Here is an 18,147-nt window from a genome sequence, read left to right as displayed (position 1 = left end):
TGTTTAATGTTTTCATTTACATTTGGCTTTATCCCAAAAAGGGTTTAAGGCAGTATCACCAAGTTACCAGGTCTCTGTTCCATCCTATTTACACAAGATGAAGGAAACTCAATCTGTTGGTATTTGCCCCAGGTAATAGGCTCTGTGTAGTGACAGGCATTTGACCATTTGACTTAATGTTTGCCAAAATGAAGTAAGGGAAATTTGGTCCACAGCTTGAGGATAGATCCACTTGGAATGAAAGCATAACCTTGAAGTTATTCCAGTGACAAAAGATGATCAGTGAAAGATTTTCTAAGAGCAAGCAGGAATGAGGCTGGCCCTCTGGCCAGCCTGAGATGGGGTCTTAGGAAGAGTTTGTCATTCAGCAACCTCCTAACACTGAATGGCAAGCCACTTCCCCTCTCTGAGAATCAGTTTCCTCTTCTGTACATAAGGGGAGAGGGTCAGACAACCATCTCAGATATGGGAACGTAAGGGGACTTCATGGCCCTGCAGGAAAAAAGCTCAAATGTATTTTTTGCACTGGGCCTGCATGGGACATAAGTGATTTGGGAGTGAGGGGAGGCCTTGGAAGGGAACTGCTATTGCTAATGATGTTTAAGAGGTGACTTTGTGTGGGAACCACCACTCAACCCTCGCTTGTCTGCACAATCTATTTATTTCCAGCCTCAGCCCCTTAGAACACGGGAGGGAGACCGGGGGTGGTTTTTATGGTATCTAGCCTGGAACTCTGTCAGTAAAAGCTGGAAGGGGCCAAAGGCATCTGCTCAGTGCTCTCTTGCACAGCCCTGACTGCCCTGAGCACCTCATGCTTACTGACAGGTTGTAGTCTGGAGTATCAGACCAGCTTGTGTCCCACCCCTGAGGAAGTACATGGCCGCTTCAGTCCTCACTGGGCGCACCATTCTAAGTCTGTTCAGAAAGAAACAAATACATAGAGTATCAGACAAACACAAATTCTTTTGGTTTTAATCTTTACTTTCAATCCCAAACAGTCTTGTTTCTTTTCATTACAAAAGTACTAAACAAACACGGACAGGGGAGGAAACTGACATTTGCAAATGATGTACCTTCAACAGGCATCTCAACAGCCCCATCACCAACACCTGTGTGCAAGGCATAGCCATCAGGCAGAAAAGTCTCCGGACTCAGAACTACACCATAAATGCAGGATCTTTTTATTTCATATAAAAATGATCAATGTGAAAAAAGCCAAACTGTATGCTGGTTTTACACACTCTGACCCTTCCTGACAGTCTTCTTGTCTGGCCAGGCTCGGGGCCCAGCACTCCTGGAAGGGAGAGACAGCCCAGCATCTCAGTATTCCATTGGGACAACAAGCTGGATGTGGCAGGGAAAGCTGAGAGCGCCAAGGTCCCCTTGCTTTATCCCAAGCTCGGAGAGATGCAGCCTGGCATGGCTCTGGCCTAGCAGCCAGGTGACAAGGCCAGGCACCTTCCTGTGCAGGCAATGTGGGCTCCTGGCCCAGGCTCACTAGAAGGTCTTCTCTGTGGTGCCTACCTAGGGAGCTGTGATCAAGCCGAGCAGCCGTGCAAGGCGTTTCAGTCTGACCTTTTCATTAGTTCCCCCCTCCAGACCCTCGGAGAAGGAAACATCAGTCCACGGTGCCATTGTAGGATTTGTTGAACTTGTTGAAGGTGAAGTCCACAGTGTGCGTGGAGATAGGCTTTCTGTACAATGGGTTTGAAGCCTACAGAACATGGCGGGGAAGAGGATGAGGACACATGTTAGCTCACACACTCAAACGAGCAGACGCAGGCCCTAGGATCCCTTCCCAGGTCAGCCACCCACGACAGCAGCAGGCAGAGCACTCAGGAGATGGCCATGCGCTCTAGGACAGCTCTGTGTTCCCCGGGAAAGCCCTCGCCTTCTCTAAGCTTGCACTATCCACCTCTGGAAGGAGGAGTTGGGTCAGAAGGTCTCTGAAGTCCCTCCCAGCTTTAACAGAAATCAAGCCCAGGTTCAGCAGGCACTGACTCTGCGCTCAGTCCTTTGGGCGTTTGCAGTCTGCCTGGGCTGACCAGACTGCAGGTGTGAGTGTTGTAATGGACCATAAGAATCTGAGCTTTCCTGTGGGTCTGTGGTCTCTCTGAGACTGGTCAGACTCTTCCTGAGGCACGCCCAGTGCCTCTGCCCCCATGACCCTCCTGATCTGGGTGTTGGAACAGGTCACTCTGCACTGGGGTTGTCCAATTCTCTCCGTCCAGAACTGGGCACAGTCTTTCTGGTGTTCTTTGTTTTTAGTGCCAAAGACATTAGTGAGCCTCTATTGCTAACGTACCACTGAATTCAACCACACCTCTGAGCTGGAAGTCTCTGCTTCCCATTTCCCACATGCTTACCATTTCATAGCGGGCCCTGGATCGCTCGCTCTGGAACTTTGCAAACTCCCTCCGGTCGTGGATGGTGACGAGCAGCTTCCAGATAGCCAGGAGTGCGAGCCCAACCAGGAGGATGCTGCCGACCACAGCCAGGAGGATGGTCATGGCGTTGGGGGTGTTTCCACACTCTGGGGGGACCAGAAGCCTGGTAAGCAAAGCCACTAGCATCACCATGCCCCTCCCACCCCCAGCGGCAGGCATTTCCGAGATGAAAGTTGCACCCCTCCCAAAGGCCTTCTCCTTGGCTCTCCCTTAGATCCTCAGGAAGGTTTTCCCAATATACAAAAAATGAAAGATTCAAAAGGGCCAGTGGCTGTTCCAAAGTCACACAGCAAGTGTGGCAAAGTCTAGATGAGAGCCCTGGGGCACAGCTACCTTCCCCTCATGGGCAGCACCCATGCCCTGCCTGGCCCAGTCTCCACTGTGGGATGCTGGACCCGCTCAGCTTTCATGTACATGGTTTCAGGAGCGGACTGGCAGGCAGGAGGTACCATGAAGCCACTTCCACAAGGTCTGGGCTGGGGGCCAACATTTGTAAGCCTTTAGTGTGGAATTCCTTGGAGTAAATGTGCTTATTTTCAAAGAACCGCAGAGACAGCACTGGAAACAGAGCCTCATTTTTACAGGCGTGCGTCCTAGGCTGGTACCACACTTCTTTCTGCCTCTGGCCTCAGGAAGGCGCATTATGTGGTTGGGCCCAATTTGGAAAAATAGTTTGCAGTGCTGTCAGCTGAAGAGAGCAAATCTTTTTCTGCTCCACCCCTGCCTCCTCACCCCCAAGAAGAATGTAAGGGGTGATATCAGAAATTCCAATTACTCCAAGGCAAAGGCTATTGGTCCCTGGGTCCAAGCAGAGGCAGAATTTTGGTATTTGGATTACAGCTTGACCTCTTCAGTGGTTCTGGAAGCTGAGCATGGGAGCAGCAGGAATGTTGAACCCAGCGCTCCGTTGTCCTTGGAATCCACGCTGGGAAGAGCAGCGGCCCTGCCCGGGCTGTGTGTGAAGCTGGATGCTCTCTGACTTGAGTGATACCCTGCCCAGCCCAGGGGGTCCAGATGCCCTGCACCCTCCCTGCAGAACACAGCAGCTCCTTGCTGCCTTTGGCTGTGCAGGGTAGGTATGTTCTGTGGTTACTTTCACCTCTGAGCTCCTCTAAGAGAAGACTCTCCCCAGGGACAGGGCCCTATCCTTCTATAACTCCCATTGCCCTAACTCACGCCCCCCTAGAGCTTTGCCCCAAGAATGGGCCCCCAGCTGCACACTCATCTTTCTTCTAAACTCTAGGAGTGGAGCAGCAGTGACCTTAGATCTGATCTTCATGAGAAATTGTACTGGTTAGGTGCAGTGGCTCAAACCTATAATCCTAGTACTTTGTGAGGCCAAGGTAGGTGGATCACTTGAGCCTAGGAGTTCAAGGCCAGCCTGGGCAATGTGGTGAAAACCTACCTCTACCAAAAAAACAGAAAAATTAGCCTGGTGTGGTGGTGCATGCCTGTAGTGCCACCTGCTTGGGAGGCTGAGGTGGGAGGATCACCTGAACCCAAAGAGGTCAAGGCTGCAGTGAGCCATGATGGCACCACCGCACTCTAGCCTGGGTGACACAGTGATGGCCTGTCTAAAAAAATAAATAAATAAAAGAAAAATAAGAAATTGTATCCCTCCTCTCCCTGGAGTTTGGAAAGGCCAATGAGGAGAGAAAGGGCAGTGGTCCCAGAGAAGGGAGTGGCATCAGAAATCAGAACTGAGGGCTGGCTGAGTGGGCCAATCCCCTCGCAGCCCTCACCTACCTGGCTCCCTGAGGACCGTCAGGTTGGACTTCCCACTGGGGAGCTCCGCGTAGGTGAACATCATGACGCAGTCCTTGGCGGTTTTGTAGAAACAAAGCACGGCCTCCTGGTCATCTTTCACTGGAAGAAAACCAAGTGGGAATGGCCTGAATCTCTCTGAGCAGCCCACAGCCGCTGATGGTCGGGGCAGGGAGCCGAGTGCCTTGAAGAAGGAAAGGGTATGGGGGGTGTGGGCAGGAAGTCTTAAGAGGAAGCTGGGCCTTTGAAGATGAGTTCAGGTTTCTCACACCAAGAACGCAGGCCCAGGGCTGAATTTAGATGGCTTTGGGGACACGTGGAACACATTAGAGGATCTCCAAGCCTCTGCAGTGTCAGTCAGGGGTGATGTGAAATAAGAGAAGGTTTTAATGGTATCGGGGTGGGAACGGGTGAATGGATTGGCCACGGAAATTAAAGGGATAAAGAAAGAAAGAAACAAAGAGCCATCCCAGCCCCATTTGAGGCTTGAGTGGGGCTTCATAGTTGAGAAACAGCCCAGGCCACTTGGGGCTGAGAGCTGGCCGCAGTGGCCAAGAGGCAGCAACTCCTTCCTGGGATGTAAAATCAAAAAGAACCACAAGACAATGAGGACACTGGGTGAGAGGCTGGTGCCCACCTTGGTGCCCATGCCTGGAGATAAAGTGAGACAGCGTGGAGCTCAGGCTGTCCCCAGCCCAGCCCTGAACGCTGCCTGGCCTCCTCCATATTAAGAAGCCCCTTCCTCAAGCTGCCTCAGCAACTCCCTCCCCCTTGCTACCATTCCCCAAGGTGGAGGCATCCCTGTCCAGGCATTATCTACATTCCAAGGCTTCTCTGGGAGAGGGTTAGCAGGCTGTTTTTTAGGAGGGAAAGGAACTAGGGGAAGTGCAAAGAGAGGCGAGGGGTGAGGAAATGCGGCGGCGATGGCAATGGGTCCTGGGGAGGAACGGAAGGTGAACATCAGGGCGGGAAACGCTTTCCAGCTCTGGCCTTTTTAACCTTTTTAACCCTGCTGCTAGACGGAGCTGTAATCTGGAAGCAGATGAATTTGTGTGGTTATCACACATGAAAGCCTGGACTTCCTGTCTCAGCTCCCTTCCGGGCTGGGTGAATATGAGTGAGCATGTGAGTGTGTGCGTATGAAAAAAACCTGGAAGAAGGAAGAAGGAGGATAAATGATGGATTGGAACATAAGCTTTCTCTGCCGCTGTATCTCAGAGGACTGGGTTGGGAAGCAGCTGTGCATGTCACTGCTATGAACCAAGCGAACCAGTCCTTGGGCCACAGGAAGGCATTGTTTCCTTCTCTAACCACGTGTACCTAATTAGGGGCAACCAGCCCAGGTCTGCAGGCAGAACCTGAGGTCAGCCAGGCTGAGCCGCAAGACAGCAGCAGGGGCAGGAAGACAGGCATGTGAGGAACCAGACTGTGGTCTACTCCCCACAGTCTCCTAAGGAGACAGACAGCACCTGGCACACAGTAGGCGCTCAGTGAATATGTGCTGGATGCACACATAGCTCAAATACTAAGAAGTAGCTGGGCATGGTGGCATGTAATGGCACCTGTAGTGGCAACACTTTAGGAGGCTGAGGCAGGTGGATTGCTTGACCCCAGGAGTTTGAGACCAGCCTGGACAACATGGTGAAACCTCGTCTCTACAAAAAATACAAAAATTTGCCAGGCGTGGTGGCATGGTGGCACATGCCCGTAGGTCCCAGCTACTTGGGAGGCTGAGGCAAGAGGTTTGCCTGAGCCCAGGAGGTCGCGACTTTAGTGAGCTATGATGGTGCTACTACACTCCAGCCTGAGTGACAGAGACCCTGTCTGGAAGACAAAAAATCCCTCAAAAGCCATGACTGAAGTGAGTCAAAATAGGGAGGCGGGAACAAGGAAGTCTACAAAAGATGTAAGTTAGGACCAAGACAGACAGGCAGCTGGGGGCCAGGAGTTTACAGAAGTCAGAGGTGAAGGTAGTGAGGAAGCCTACCAGTGAGGGGAGCCTGAGATGCAGATTCCCTTTCAAGGCGCATAATTCCACCCACCCCAACCATTTAAACCATTTTAAAGTGAACAATCAGTCGTTTTACTGCACTCACAATGTTGTGTAACCATTCCTACTAATTCTGAATATTTCCATCACCCTAGAAAGAAATCCACACCTGTTAGCAGTCAATGCCAATTTTCCCTTCTCCCTAGCATCAGGCCACCACTCATCTACTTTCTGTCTCCATGGCTTTTCCTATGTTAGACATTTCATATGAACAGAACCATATAATACATGGCTTCTTTCACTCCGCACCGTGGTCAGGCCTCACTGTGCCGTAGCGTGTGTCAGTACTTCATACCTCTTAGTGGTTCAGTAGTGTCCACTGTATAGATAGACCACACTTTGTTTTCTTTTCTGTTTATCCATTGATGGACATTGGTTCGTTTCCACCTTTGGCTATTGTGAATAATGCTGCTGTGAACATTTTTGTACACATTTTTATATGGACATATGGACCTAATTCTCTAGGCTGTATACCTGGGAGTAGAATTGGTACATTGTATTCTGTGTTCGACTTTTTAGGAAACTGCCAAGCTGCTTTCCAAAGTCTGTACCATTCTATATTCCCATCAGCCGTGGATAACGGTTCCAGCACCGAGTCCTCATGGGGAGCCCACAGTTATGCCCAGGAAGCCTGGGCTGTGCCTCCTGACTCAAGGCTAAAACCACCCTCATCCCCAGGGAGGAGGGAAACCGTGGCTGCCCAGGCGGCGGCGGCACACTCACCGATGGTGTCCACCCATGTGATCACCTCGTCCCTGCACAGGCTGTGGCAGGTCTGGTTGTCAGGTTTCCGGGAGTGGAGCAGCAGGCACTCGACGCAATCTCTTTGGAAAAGAGGAAATAAAGGTGGGTGTCAGACAATGTAGAACAGTCCCACACCTGTCCCTGAGCTCCCGGCAGTGCAGGACCTGGGAAGGCTTTCACTTCTTTCTAGCTGCAGATGTTCAGCCTCAGGGAATGTGTCTGCTCTGCCTTTCTTGTTGCTATGTGAGGAAGCCCAAGGGTTCTTGGAGGAACCTGTGTGTTTAGTGGCATGTCTTGTCTACATGTCAAGTTGCAGACCTTTCAAATTCTGACACCAGGAGCCAAATCCATCTGCATTCTGGTCCATCTAATGCCTGGTGAGGCGTCTGCTCCAAGCCAGAGGTTTCTGGGTGATAAAACAGTATTCCTGGCCTCCCAGAGATCCTCACACTCTCATGGCCAGAGCTCAGTGCCCCCACATTGTCCCAGTTCCCCACATCCTGCCCTGGTCATCACCCAGGGCAGGGATCTCAACCCTCCCACACGTTCAACTCTCCAAGGAGCTTTCAAGAGAAACTCCCAGTACCTGAGCCCAGCCATACCCTCAGGGCCAGGCTTCCTGGGCAATTCTGATGCCTGTCGAGGGCTGAGATCCACCGTCCTGGAGAATCTCGGGCTCCAGCCCCCTTCTGCCTCTCAGACAGAGTCCACCTGCCAGGTCCCCCAGGCCTGCTGCCCACTTACCCACGAATCAGTCTACACAGGCTCTGGCACAGGCTCTAGGGTGATGGCTCCCTCCCAGGGAACCCTTGTTCTTTCACAGGGGCCTCCTCTAGAAAATGGATGAGCAGCCAAAAAGTGACACTTTGAGCCTCTCTCCTCCCACCTCAGGCTAACGGCGGGTGCTGGCTCAATCAGATAGTGGGTGAAAATGCTTGACTACAAAGTTCAATTAAAGGGTCATTATTATACTTTATATCATCAAAACCAAGTTCCAGACATTCTTTCTCTGTTTTAGGAGACATTTGGGAGAATGGGATTCCTGAGGTCACAGGGCAGGGAGCTAAGCTCTGGCTGCAGGGCTGTAAAGCTGATGTTCAAGGGGAGAGGTCCCAGGCCCCGCTGGTGGTTGGGGGATGGTGAGCACAAAGCTCCAGGGAGGAGAGGGCTGGGGTGTGTCGTTCTCAGGGACTTTGTGATACAGTGCTGCCTGGTGGCCTTTGAGGAGAGTGAGACCCCCGGAGAGGCGCCTAGGAAACCGGGTCAGGACTCAGGAGCCAGGTGTGCTGGGGAGGCCACCAGAGTGCAGGGGGTGACCTCAGAACCTCAACTACATGAGGCAGAGCTGTTGTGCCACCACAGGCCTGTGGGGACCAAAGGGGCTGTGTGTCCAGAAAGCTCTCTGCCAAAAATACAGAGGGATGTGCAACTGCAATGTGGTGCCTTTATCATCATCTGTTTCCTAACACCTTGGGATTAAGAAGCCAGCTATAAACATTTCCAGTACAGAAACTGCAAAGTGGAGAAGCAGAACTGGCCGGGAGCTCTGAGACCATTTCACTAAGTCCTCTTTATTTTACGGAGGAGGACTTGAGGTTCTGCAGCCAGGTGCCCCACCTGTCAGACTAGGCCTCCTAAGAGGTTCGGATATGCTTAGGAGCTCAACCATCCCTGAATTGGCCACAAAATCCCACTCTCCTGGGACTGACTTTATGGAAACATTCTGAAGTTAGAAACAAGATGGTAACTCTCCCAACAGTCACAGCCCCGGAAGGCGGGCAGCTGAGACCTGGCTGGGGGCCAGGAAGGGGTGGCTCCAGCTTCAGTCATTCATGCTGACCCAGCTGCCCCTGACCCCCCCCACCCCCTCCATCAGCCTCCCAGATTAGCACAGGGCTAAGAAGAGGGCTGCTTTCACTCCGGGCCAGGATTCTCTGTCCCTGCCATCTGATTCTCTGTTGTTAAACCACAGCTCCAGGCCGCTTCCAGGAAACACTCCCTGAGTATCTATGTGGACATATCAGTCTAACTCATATGCCCCATGTACTGGTTGAAACTTGTAATATATTGTAGTCATGTACTAAAATAAGTCTGCCCTTTAAAAAAATTAAGTTGTTTTGAGAGACTTTGCTCTGAGAGCCTGTTAATTGAAATCAGCTGGGGTTGAGCGTGAACTCACCCAAAGTGAAGAGTGTGGTTGGTTAGATCCAGAAAATGAAGACTGGCTGCTCTGAAACCCCCAGAAAAAAAAAGGACGTAGGACATTCAAAACTCGGTGCCTCTTAACAAGCAGCAAGTAGAAAAAACAGACTGATGTAAGTCACCATCAAAAGGACTTCATTTAAAAAAAAAAAAAAAAGTTTCAACTAGGCTGTGAAAGAGACAGAGAGGGTCAGTATGGCCCAGAGACAAATAAGAAGGAATAGTGGGCTGGGTGCAATGGCTCATGCCTCCTGTAATCCCAACACTTAGGGAGGCTGAAGTGGGAGGATTGCCTGAGTTTAGAAGTTTGAGACCAGCCTGGTCAATATAGCAAGACCCTGTCTCTATAAAAAATAAAAATTAGCCAGGTGTGGTGGTGCAAGTCTATAGTCCTAGCTACCTGGGAGGCTGAGGCAGGAGGATCGCTTGAGCCCAGGAGTTCAAGGCTGCAGTGAGCTGTGATGATGCCACTGCATTCCAATCCGGGTGACAGAGCGAGACCCTGTCTCAAAAAAAAAAAAAAAGAAGAAGAAGAAGAAGGAATCATGATATTCCCTTGTGGCATCTCTTTGCTCTCCTTGCTCCCTTCATATTGTGTAATGAATAATAAATTATTAAGTCTATGTCTTCTAGGAAGTCAGTGCTTTAAACATTTAAAACTAGAGCTGTTTTCCCCTGGGCCTTCGACTTAAGGCCAATCCTCCATTGCCTGCTGCGCTGTAGGAAGGCAAGACTCGTTTGATGGGCTCCATGTGTATTGTCCTAGCTTGACCCACACTCCTCATTAACCTAGTGTGCCCCAAGGACTAGGAGCATAGACTCAAAAAGGTTCTGTTGCTGGGAGCTGGAGGTGGGGGTGCCTCCCTCGGGTACAAAACGTGGATAATGGCTGACTCCATGCTGGGATGGCCACAGCTATCTGGGCTCCAGATCCAGGATCCTAACCTTCCTCAGGCTGTTTCTACTTGGATCTGTTTTTTCTCTGCTCTTAGCAGGTCTAAAGAAGATCTGTTTTTCTTCTTCCTTACTCTCCCCCATCCCCTCCAATTAAACAACATTAAAACCCAGTCCTGTCTATCTTGTCTCTCCATCTGCAGCCAGCTTTCAATTACCCACGCCTGGGTTATTTATGGCAAATGTCCAACCAGGGGTTCTGCCACCCAGAACGTTTCTGAGCACAGACTGACCAGCAGCCACTGCAGGCGCAGGGAGCATGAACTCATTTCATTATCAGCCTGAGCCAGACATTTGGAAGGGAAATCTGCCAAGAGAAAATCACAGATGCGTTCCTCAACCAAAGAGAAGCGACGTTTGTATTATGATTTGTTTCTTATCCTCTGTGTCCCTGCCTCCTTAGCATGGATAATGATGACACAGCTGTCTCTCCAGCAAACTCCAAGAGCAAATGCCACTCCTGCTTTCCAGCATCATTCTGTAATTCCCTCTCATTTGCACTCTGGTGGAGCGTGCGGGGCTGAGCAGGAGGAGGTCAGCACGGCTAAGGGAGGCTGTGGCCAAGTCAGCGAAGGCTGGGGCCCAGGTCTAGACAATCTCTGCGTTCAGCGGCAGTGCAAAGCCCACGTTCTATTATCTGTATAAATGGAGCAGAAAATTCAAAAGCCATTACAGTGGTTTCTGGCATGCCTTATTTAGGTCAGGTACCTTTATCTCCAATTTACCCTTTTTGAGATGGAGTCTCACTCTGTTGCCCAGGCTGGGGTGCAGTGGCACAATCTTGCAATGTCCCCCTCCCAGGTTCAGGCCATTTTCCTGCCTCAGCCTCCAGACCAGCTGAGATTACAGGCACGCGCCACCACGCCCAGCTAATTTTTGTATTTTTAGTAGAGACAGGGTTTCACCATGTTGGCCAGGCTGGTCTCAAACTCCTGACCTTAAGTGATCCACCCGTCTCAGCCTCCCAAAGTGCTGGGATTACAGGTGTGAGCCACCACGCCCAGCCTCTTTCCAATTTACCTTCTGGTGATGTTTGTCAGCATTTCCCATAGGGGTTCTGTGAAACACTGCTTGGGAGATATCAGTGTGGAGGATTAAATTCATTTGAAAAAAGATGCACGCTGTATTCTCCTGTGAAAGCACACAATAGTACACTCAAGGCTCTGAGAAGGTGCTATTTTTGGTACCAACACCAGTTTAATTTCACTTAAATCTGTGATCTTGTAATTTCTAAATGTGTTTAAGATCAGAGTAGCAGTTTTGTATTTCTTGTTGTGTTTTTGTTTTCTTACAAAACCCTTATGGAACCAGTATTTGAAAGCCACAGTTTCAGTTACTGTTGGTAAGAGTGCGGCTCCCCAGCGAGGCTGGCCGGGTGGGAGATGTGGGAGGTGGGGAGTGGAGGCCGGCTGGCTGGCCCTGAGGGCTGCCCGGCTGGACCACAGGCCTGGCCTGGGTGAGAAGTAAGGTGGGGCTGTCGGTGAAACCAGTACCTCTTGGTGCTGCACGCATCCGGGCAGGTGGGGCACTTCTCACACATCTCCCCAAAGGCCCCCGGCTCCGTGCACTGGCACTGCCCACAGAGACAGTGCCCGCGCTCGCTGCAGATCTGGCCATCTTTGCCCCGGCATGTGCTGATGTCTGTCGAGCAGTTACAGTTGTCCCCGATGTAACCTGCATGGCACTTGCATTCCCCGCAGTGACACTCACCGTGGCCTAAAAGGATACATGTGGCACATCAGCACCTGCTTACCTTTACACACGAGCACAGAACCATCTGGTGCTCCACATGCCAGGACTGGGATTCAGCAGAGAATGGAACACCAGCTCTGCCCTCAGAGCCCATTTGGGGAGATAGAGGGCCTAGAGCCAGCATGAAGGGACAGCAGGGGACCCTGGCAGCTGGTGTGGCCAGGCTGGGTCTAGACTGGTGCTCCAGGTTGGTCCAGAACTTGGCCAAGTTGGGCCACAGGGCCAGGACCCAGGGAAGCTTCTTCCTGCCTCAGTTGTATGAATACTGGCCCCCAAATATGTTCCCACTCCAATCCCCAGAGTATCAATGTCACCTTCTACGGCAAAAGAGCTTTCACAGATGAGATTAAGTTAAGGATTTTGAGATGAGGGATTCTCCTGGATTATCTCTGTGGGCCCCAAATGTAATCACCAAGGTTCTTCTGAGAAGGAGTGAGGGAGACTGGACTACACAGGAAGGTGGCAGTAGGACAACAGAAGCAGGATGCTGGCTGCTGGTCTGAAGATGGGGAGGATGCCAAGAGCCAAGGAATGTAAGGAATGGCTCTGGAGGCTGGAAAGGCCAGGAAGCCGATGCTCCCTGGGAGCCTCGGAGGGAGTGCAGCCCTGCTGACACCTCCGCGTTAGCCCAGTGAAAATGATTTCAGGCTTCTGACCTCCAGAACTGTAAGAAAATAAAGCCATGTTGCTTTATGTCACTAAATCTGCAGTCATCTGTTACAGCCACAGCAGAAAACACAGTTGTTCTCCCTGAGTCCTGGTTAGAAGCTGAATTCCTGCCCAGGGACCCGAAGCCCAGAAATGGATGATTTAGAAGCAGATGCTGAGAACAGCAGCAGCAACTAACACTCACCAGGGCTTCCTATATGAGCACCTTACACGTAGAAACGTGATGAATCCGCACAGCGACTTATGGGGCAGGCATTATTGTCCTTGTTATATGAGGGGTGAAACCAAGACCCAGAAAGATAAAGCAATGGTTGATGGTCACACAACTGGTGGCAGCAGAGCCAGGACTCAAACCCAGAGAGTCTGGCTCCAGAGTCCATGATCTCAATGCCAGTGTCTACTGCCTCCTATGAGCACACCCAGCCAGGGCGAGAACCTGCGGAGGGATGCCCTGGCCCTTCCTTGCAGGGGGTCCTCTCCATAGCCTGCAAAGGTGGAGAGGCGGGCGCTGCCCCACTCAGCTCAGAGGAATATGTGTGTGTGTGTGTGTGAGAAAGCAAGTGTGTGTATGAGTTGTGTTTGAGTGCAAGTGTGTGTAAGTATTTAAGTGTGTGAGAGTGTGGGTGCAAGTGTGCACGAGTGTGTGTGAGTGTGCTAAAGTGAGTGTATGAGTGTGTGTTGGAGTGCAAGTGTGTGTAAGGGACGATGTGTGTGTCTGAGTGTGAGAGTCTGTGTGTGTTGGAGTGTGAGTGTATGTTTGTTTTGGAGTGTGAGCATGCTGGACTGTGAAAAGATTAGACAGCGCCATCAAGGGACCAGGGACCTGACAGTGGATTCTCCATTTTCTACACAGAGGCAGAATACAGTGCTACAATTGGTACTTTTTAAAAAATTGACTTTGTATTATTTTTTTCCCTAATGTCACTATGTGAAGGCTGATATTAATACAACCAAGAGTTTCATTTGCTGAGCACCACCCACAAACTAGTGGGTGACTGGAGAGGCGGAGTGGGGAGTCCTTTCATTTTACTTCCACATCTGAGTCAGTTACCTGGCTTGTTAACTGGATCCCAGCACCTTCCCTGGGACCACCAATGTGTGTGGCCCACAACATAATATAGGTCAGGACTCAACTCCAGAAAACCTCTTCACCCGTCACTTAACTTCCTGCCCCTGCTTCCTTGGGCTCCGTCCACTCTGGTGCCCAGAACCTGTAGGCGGCAGGGGGACCATCTGGACAGCCAAGCCTCCCAACCTTCCTGTGCTCAGACAGCCTCTCTGCTTACTCAGGGGGCTCAGAGCCACAGCAAATGTGTGCTGAGCGGGTGCCCTCCCATGTCACAGGCAGCACTGAGGCAGATGGCAAGTCCTCCAGGAGAGGCGAGGAAAGCCAGACTCGGGCCCGGAGTCCGCTGTGGAATGCAGTCTTAACTGTGTAGATGCGGGCATGTGAGGGGTAAGCCACTGGGAAGGGCAGTGCCCCGCCGCTCAAGGATTCCATAGTGGAGGCTGGGGGAATGGGCAGCACGAGCTTATCCCCGGGAGGCAGAGGGCGGCCCTGCCCCTCCTCTCCACCAGTCTGGGACCAGCGCCACTTTGGAGCCTTGGCAGCAGGAACTCCCCACGGGGAGCCTTCACAGGTGAAATGGATCCAATCCACACCGCTCCCTCACTCTCTGGCCTCAGGGACCACATTGGTCAAGAGCCTGGTTTCAATTACAATGGCTCACTGTCAGGGGATTATTCCCTGCGCCCCAACATTCTGTTAGGAAAAGTTCCAAATCTGCAGCAAAGTTGAAAGGATTGTGCAGTGCACACATACATATCCTCCCCGCGCAGATCCCATCTTCGCATGTGACCTGCTGCTTGACTGCACACCTATCCAGCTGTCTGCCCTTCCATCAATCCGTAGTTTTAAAGATGCATTACAAAGTGAATTGCAGACACTGGTGTACTCTAAGGGCAGACTTAATACGGCTCGGGCACTCTCCGATGGCTTGTACATCACGCCATCCCCAAAACACTAACATACAAAGAGTAAAAGGCATGCTCAGTGCTAAGCAACAAAGATGGCACAGAGACCAGGTGGGTGTTGTTTTCTTTCCTCCTCTAATTGTTATTGGCAGCACCATAAAATTATCCAAATACAATGTGGTACAATGTGCCAACGTGTCAAAGGTTTGGAGGTAGCCTATTCTTTTCCTGAAGGGCCTGGGCTTGGGGTGAGGCATTTGTGTTGAGGGAACTGGCCTTCCATGTGAAAAGGCCTGCTTATCGCAGAGAGGCAGCGAGTCAGGCAGGGTGCCTGCTGCTCTTCACTTCCCCCCGGGATGGCTGGTGGGTGGGGAAGCCTAGCTGCTTTGGGTATGTCTGATACCTTGCAGGCCCGAGAGTTCCACAGCCCAGCCCAAGGTCAAGGTGGCTGAGTGTGCCCCTGACCTAGGGTTTAAGAAGAGTTAGGAGTCAAGGGTAGGAGAGGGTGGGAGCTGGTGGCTCACCAGAGGTCACCACCATTCCTTGGAGAGGGACAGGACTCATGGCCAGAGCTGCTGGCCATTCCTAAAAGCTTCCTACCACCCTTGAGCCCAGCCAGGAGCTGCCAGGAAAGTAGTGGTGTGTGGAGCCCAGCCTGCTTCTGGGGATGAGTCAGTGGGAGCCGCGGAGGGGCTGTGGGACATCAGAAAACCTTCATCTACATGACTTTTTGGCCTCCAATATTTGATGACTCCAAAGCAAAGCCCTAGCTGGCCAAACCAGGAAATAAGCCCCAGGCTTCACGCTTGATGAAACCTCTGAAGCCACCAGAATGCTTGTCCTCTGTGACTCTGATAATAGTCCCAGCTGAGTTTACCTTGGGTAGTTCCCTGCCTTTCAGAGTTCATCGTAGCCTAAAGCAGCGATGGCAGACATCGCACATCTCCTTCTCCACACTTGTGGCAGACATCACGGTATCCTCATAGGACATAGGCCCCTTCTTCTCCAAGGGGCCTGGGCTTGCCCTCAGCATCCTCAATGCAGTCCTCCAAGTAGGTTCTATCAAGTGGTGGGAGCTGGCACACAAGTCACAACTACCTGCCACCTTGGTTGAAACCAAGACGTCCAAGACTCCACGACCCAACAGACAGTCAAAAGCTACATAGGCCTGGTCGCATTTTACCCCAATTCACATGTCTCAGCTCCTGCTATTGAGCCTCAACCTGCCTTTTCCTCAGCCTGCATGCTCAGAGATTGTCAGCATCTTTTGGTCAGCCCCGGACCCTCCTAACGCCCTAGGAGGAACACATGTCATTAAAAGGACCAGGGTCATTTGGCCTGTCCCAAGGATCAATAACCTATCAATCACCATCATGGGGACTGGGAACAACATCCCAACTGGCTGACAGTGCTCAGAGGACCTAAGTCAGGACTCTTCATCAAAACAAAGCTAACGTCTAATGCTACCTCGGCAAAGGGAACTGAATTTAATGATGCCCACAGAAAAATTATTTTCATTACACATAGATAGGGATATTGAAGGACATGCGAAATCCCTGTGCAAGCTGTGAATTGCTACACATGCGGGTTATCATTAGTAGAGCTTTGTTACAATGATTGATAGCCAAATGGACAGGAAGTTGTAAATGTGTCTATTTATATAGATTTTCAGCTTTATAGAATTCAACAGCTTTCCATTAGCAAAACAGTGCTTGTGTGGGCTATGGGCCAAGACACAGCCTCTTGCCTCCTCTTATAAAATTGAATGCTGGCTATTCAGAGGAAGGGGCAGGCTGGGAGGTAGGAGGGGAGCCAGCGGCCCTGTAAGCCCAGGGAGACATGAGAGGAAGCCCCAGCATCAAGGCTCTGTGGACATCAAGGAAGGCAAATCCTAAAGCAGCTACCAGGCTGCACCACAAACCAGCGAGGACAGAATCCAGCCTGCAGGGGGTGAGGAGGTGGTGACAGTGAGCATAGGGAACTTCCACAGGTAGGGGAGATGGAGGACAAGGAGGATGGGGGATTTTGCAGATGGGATAGATTTGAACATTCTTCAGATTAAAGAGAACGATTCAGAAGAAAGTCCAGGCGGGGCAGGGAAATGAAGGAATCAAGGGAATGGCAAACTCTGAAGAGATCACAGTAGAGACAGAGTGGGAGAAAGGAGAGGCTGGGCTGAGGGCAAGGGTGCGGCCATGGGGAGATGCTGAAGCCTTAAGTTCCAACAGCAGAGGAGTTCAGGGAAACAGGGTGACCAGCCGCGTGACAAGCTGAGGGCGTGGGCTGGAGCTCAGTTCAGATCCCTGTGTCACCTTGGGCAGGTCCCTAAGCTTCTCTGATGATCCATTTCCTCCTGTGTCGATGGGGATAATGCTTCCCTTGCAGGAATGCTGTCAGAAATATCAGCGCTATTCCAAGTGATCTCTGACACATGGGGCATCAGGACTTGGGAGCTGGCATTGCTGTGGGTGCCACGGGAGCTGACACTCTAGGAACTCAGAGACCCACGTGTAGTACAGCTTGTCCACAGGGAAAGGCAAGGCACCCAGAACAGCAGGACTTGGGGCAGAGGGCGAGAGTGTGAGGCAGGATCAAGGTCTTTGGGGAATGTAGGGGGTGACCAGGAGGTACATGACAGGAAAAGTGGAAGGATGGCACTATCTCAGGAGAGAGAGCAAAGGGGATGGAAGGCAATGAGCCAAAGGTACTACTGGGGGTGAGAAACATGTGACCTGGGTGTGAGAGGCCCAGCCTCCCCAACCTCCCACTACCCTGTGGTCTCAGGGACCAACAGAACCAGGAGAAGGAGCGGGTGGGGAGTTGTACATAAGGCTGAGGATGAAGAGGAGCCTGTTCACCATGAAACATGGGCAGTGGAGAACAGAGCTGGGCTATAAGAACCACCTGGAAAAGGGGGCAGTGGAATGCAGCAGTTAACGCAGAGATTCTGGAATCAGGCTGCCCGGGCTGGTCTCCTGAATCTGCTATTCACCAGCAATGGCTGCCATTTCACCCCTTTGTATATTGGTTTCCTCACTTTTAAATGGGGCCAGTAAAAATGCCTTGCGGGTAGGGTTGTTGTATGAGTTAGCTCCCTCAACCTCTATAAACCACTTAGAACAGTGTTGGCTCATTAAACATCACTGCCTTATCACGGCGGGGTGCTGGGGAAGCTTGGCACAGGTGTTTTTGGAGGATGTGCAGGGGTACCCTTTTTGTCAGCTTGAATCACAGACTTCCACAGCTAAAGGGCCCCATGAGGTTACCTAGACCATGCCCAGCTGGAGGCAAAAACAGCCAGGACTGAGAACACCCAGGGCCTGAGGGAACTGCTTGGCCAGTCTGAGCCTTGATAAGGAGGCTCACACCACAGAGGCCCCCTTCGGCCCTGCATGGGGAGCTCCCTGACGCATGCCAGAGCAGGGCGCAGTGGCCCTCAGCGGGGCCTCTAGGGCAGGGCAGGGGACCCTCAGTGGGGCCTCTGAGGCAGCGCACGGGGACCCTCAGTGGGGCCTCTGAGGCAGGGCACGGCACGGGGACCCTCAGCGGGACCTCTGAGGCAGCGCACAGGGACCCTCAGTGGGGCCTCTG

General features: G+C 51.6%; 1 protein-coding gene across 1 annotated transcript in view; it reads right to left on the bottom strand.

Annotated features, from left to right (window-relative positions):
- Positions 1–943: 943 nt before the first annotated feature.
- ITGB5 (integrin, beta 5) overlaps positions 944–18,147 on the bottom strand; it is a 120,539-nt gene continuing 103,335 nt past the window's right edge. Inside the window, exons 11-15 of the mRNA XM_011950771.1 lie at positions 11,655–11,877; positions 6,985–7,085; positions 4,194–4,313; positions 2,367–2,533; positions 944–1,714 (exon numbers count right to left, since the gene is read on the bottom strand). Of these exons, the coding sequence (XP_011806161.1) occupies positions 1,619–1,714; positions 2,367–2,533; positions 4,194–4,313; positions 6,985–7,085; positions 11,655–11,877 (707 nt within the window). The 3' untranslated portion in view covers positions 944–1,618. The remainder of the gene's footprint in view (positions 1,715–2,366; positions 2,534–4,193; positions 4,314–6,984; positions 7,086–11,654; positions 11,878–18,147) is intronic.

The sequence above is a fragment of the Colobus angolensis genome, unplaced genomic scaffold (assembly GCF_000951035.1).
Source record: "Colobus angolensis palliatus isolate OR3802 unplaced genomic scaffold, Cang.pa_1.0 Scaffold31, whole genome shotgun sequence".
NCBI classification, from domain to species: Eukaryota; Metazoa; Chordata; class Mammalia; order Primates; family Cercopithecidae; genus Colobus; species Colobus angolensis.
This window is presented reverse-complemented; position numbering and strand designations above follow the sequence as displayed.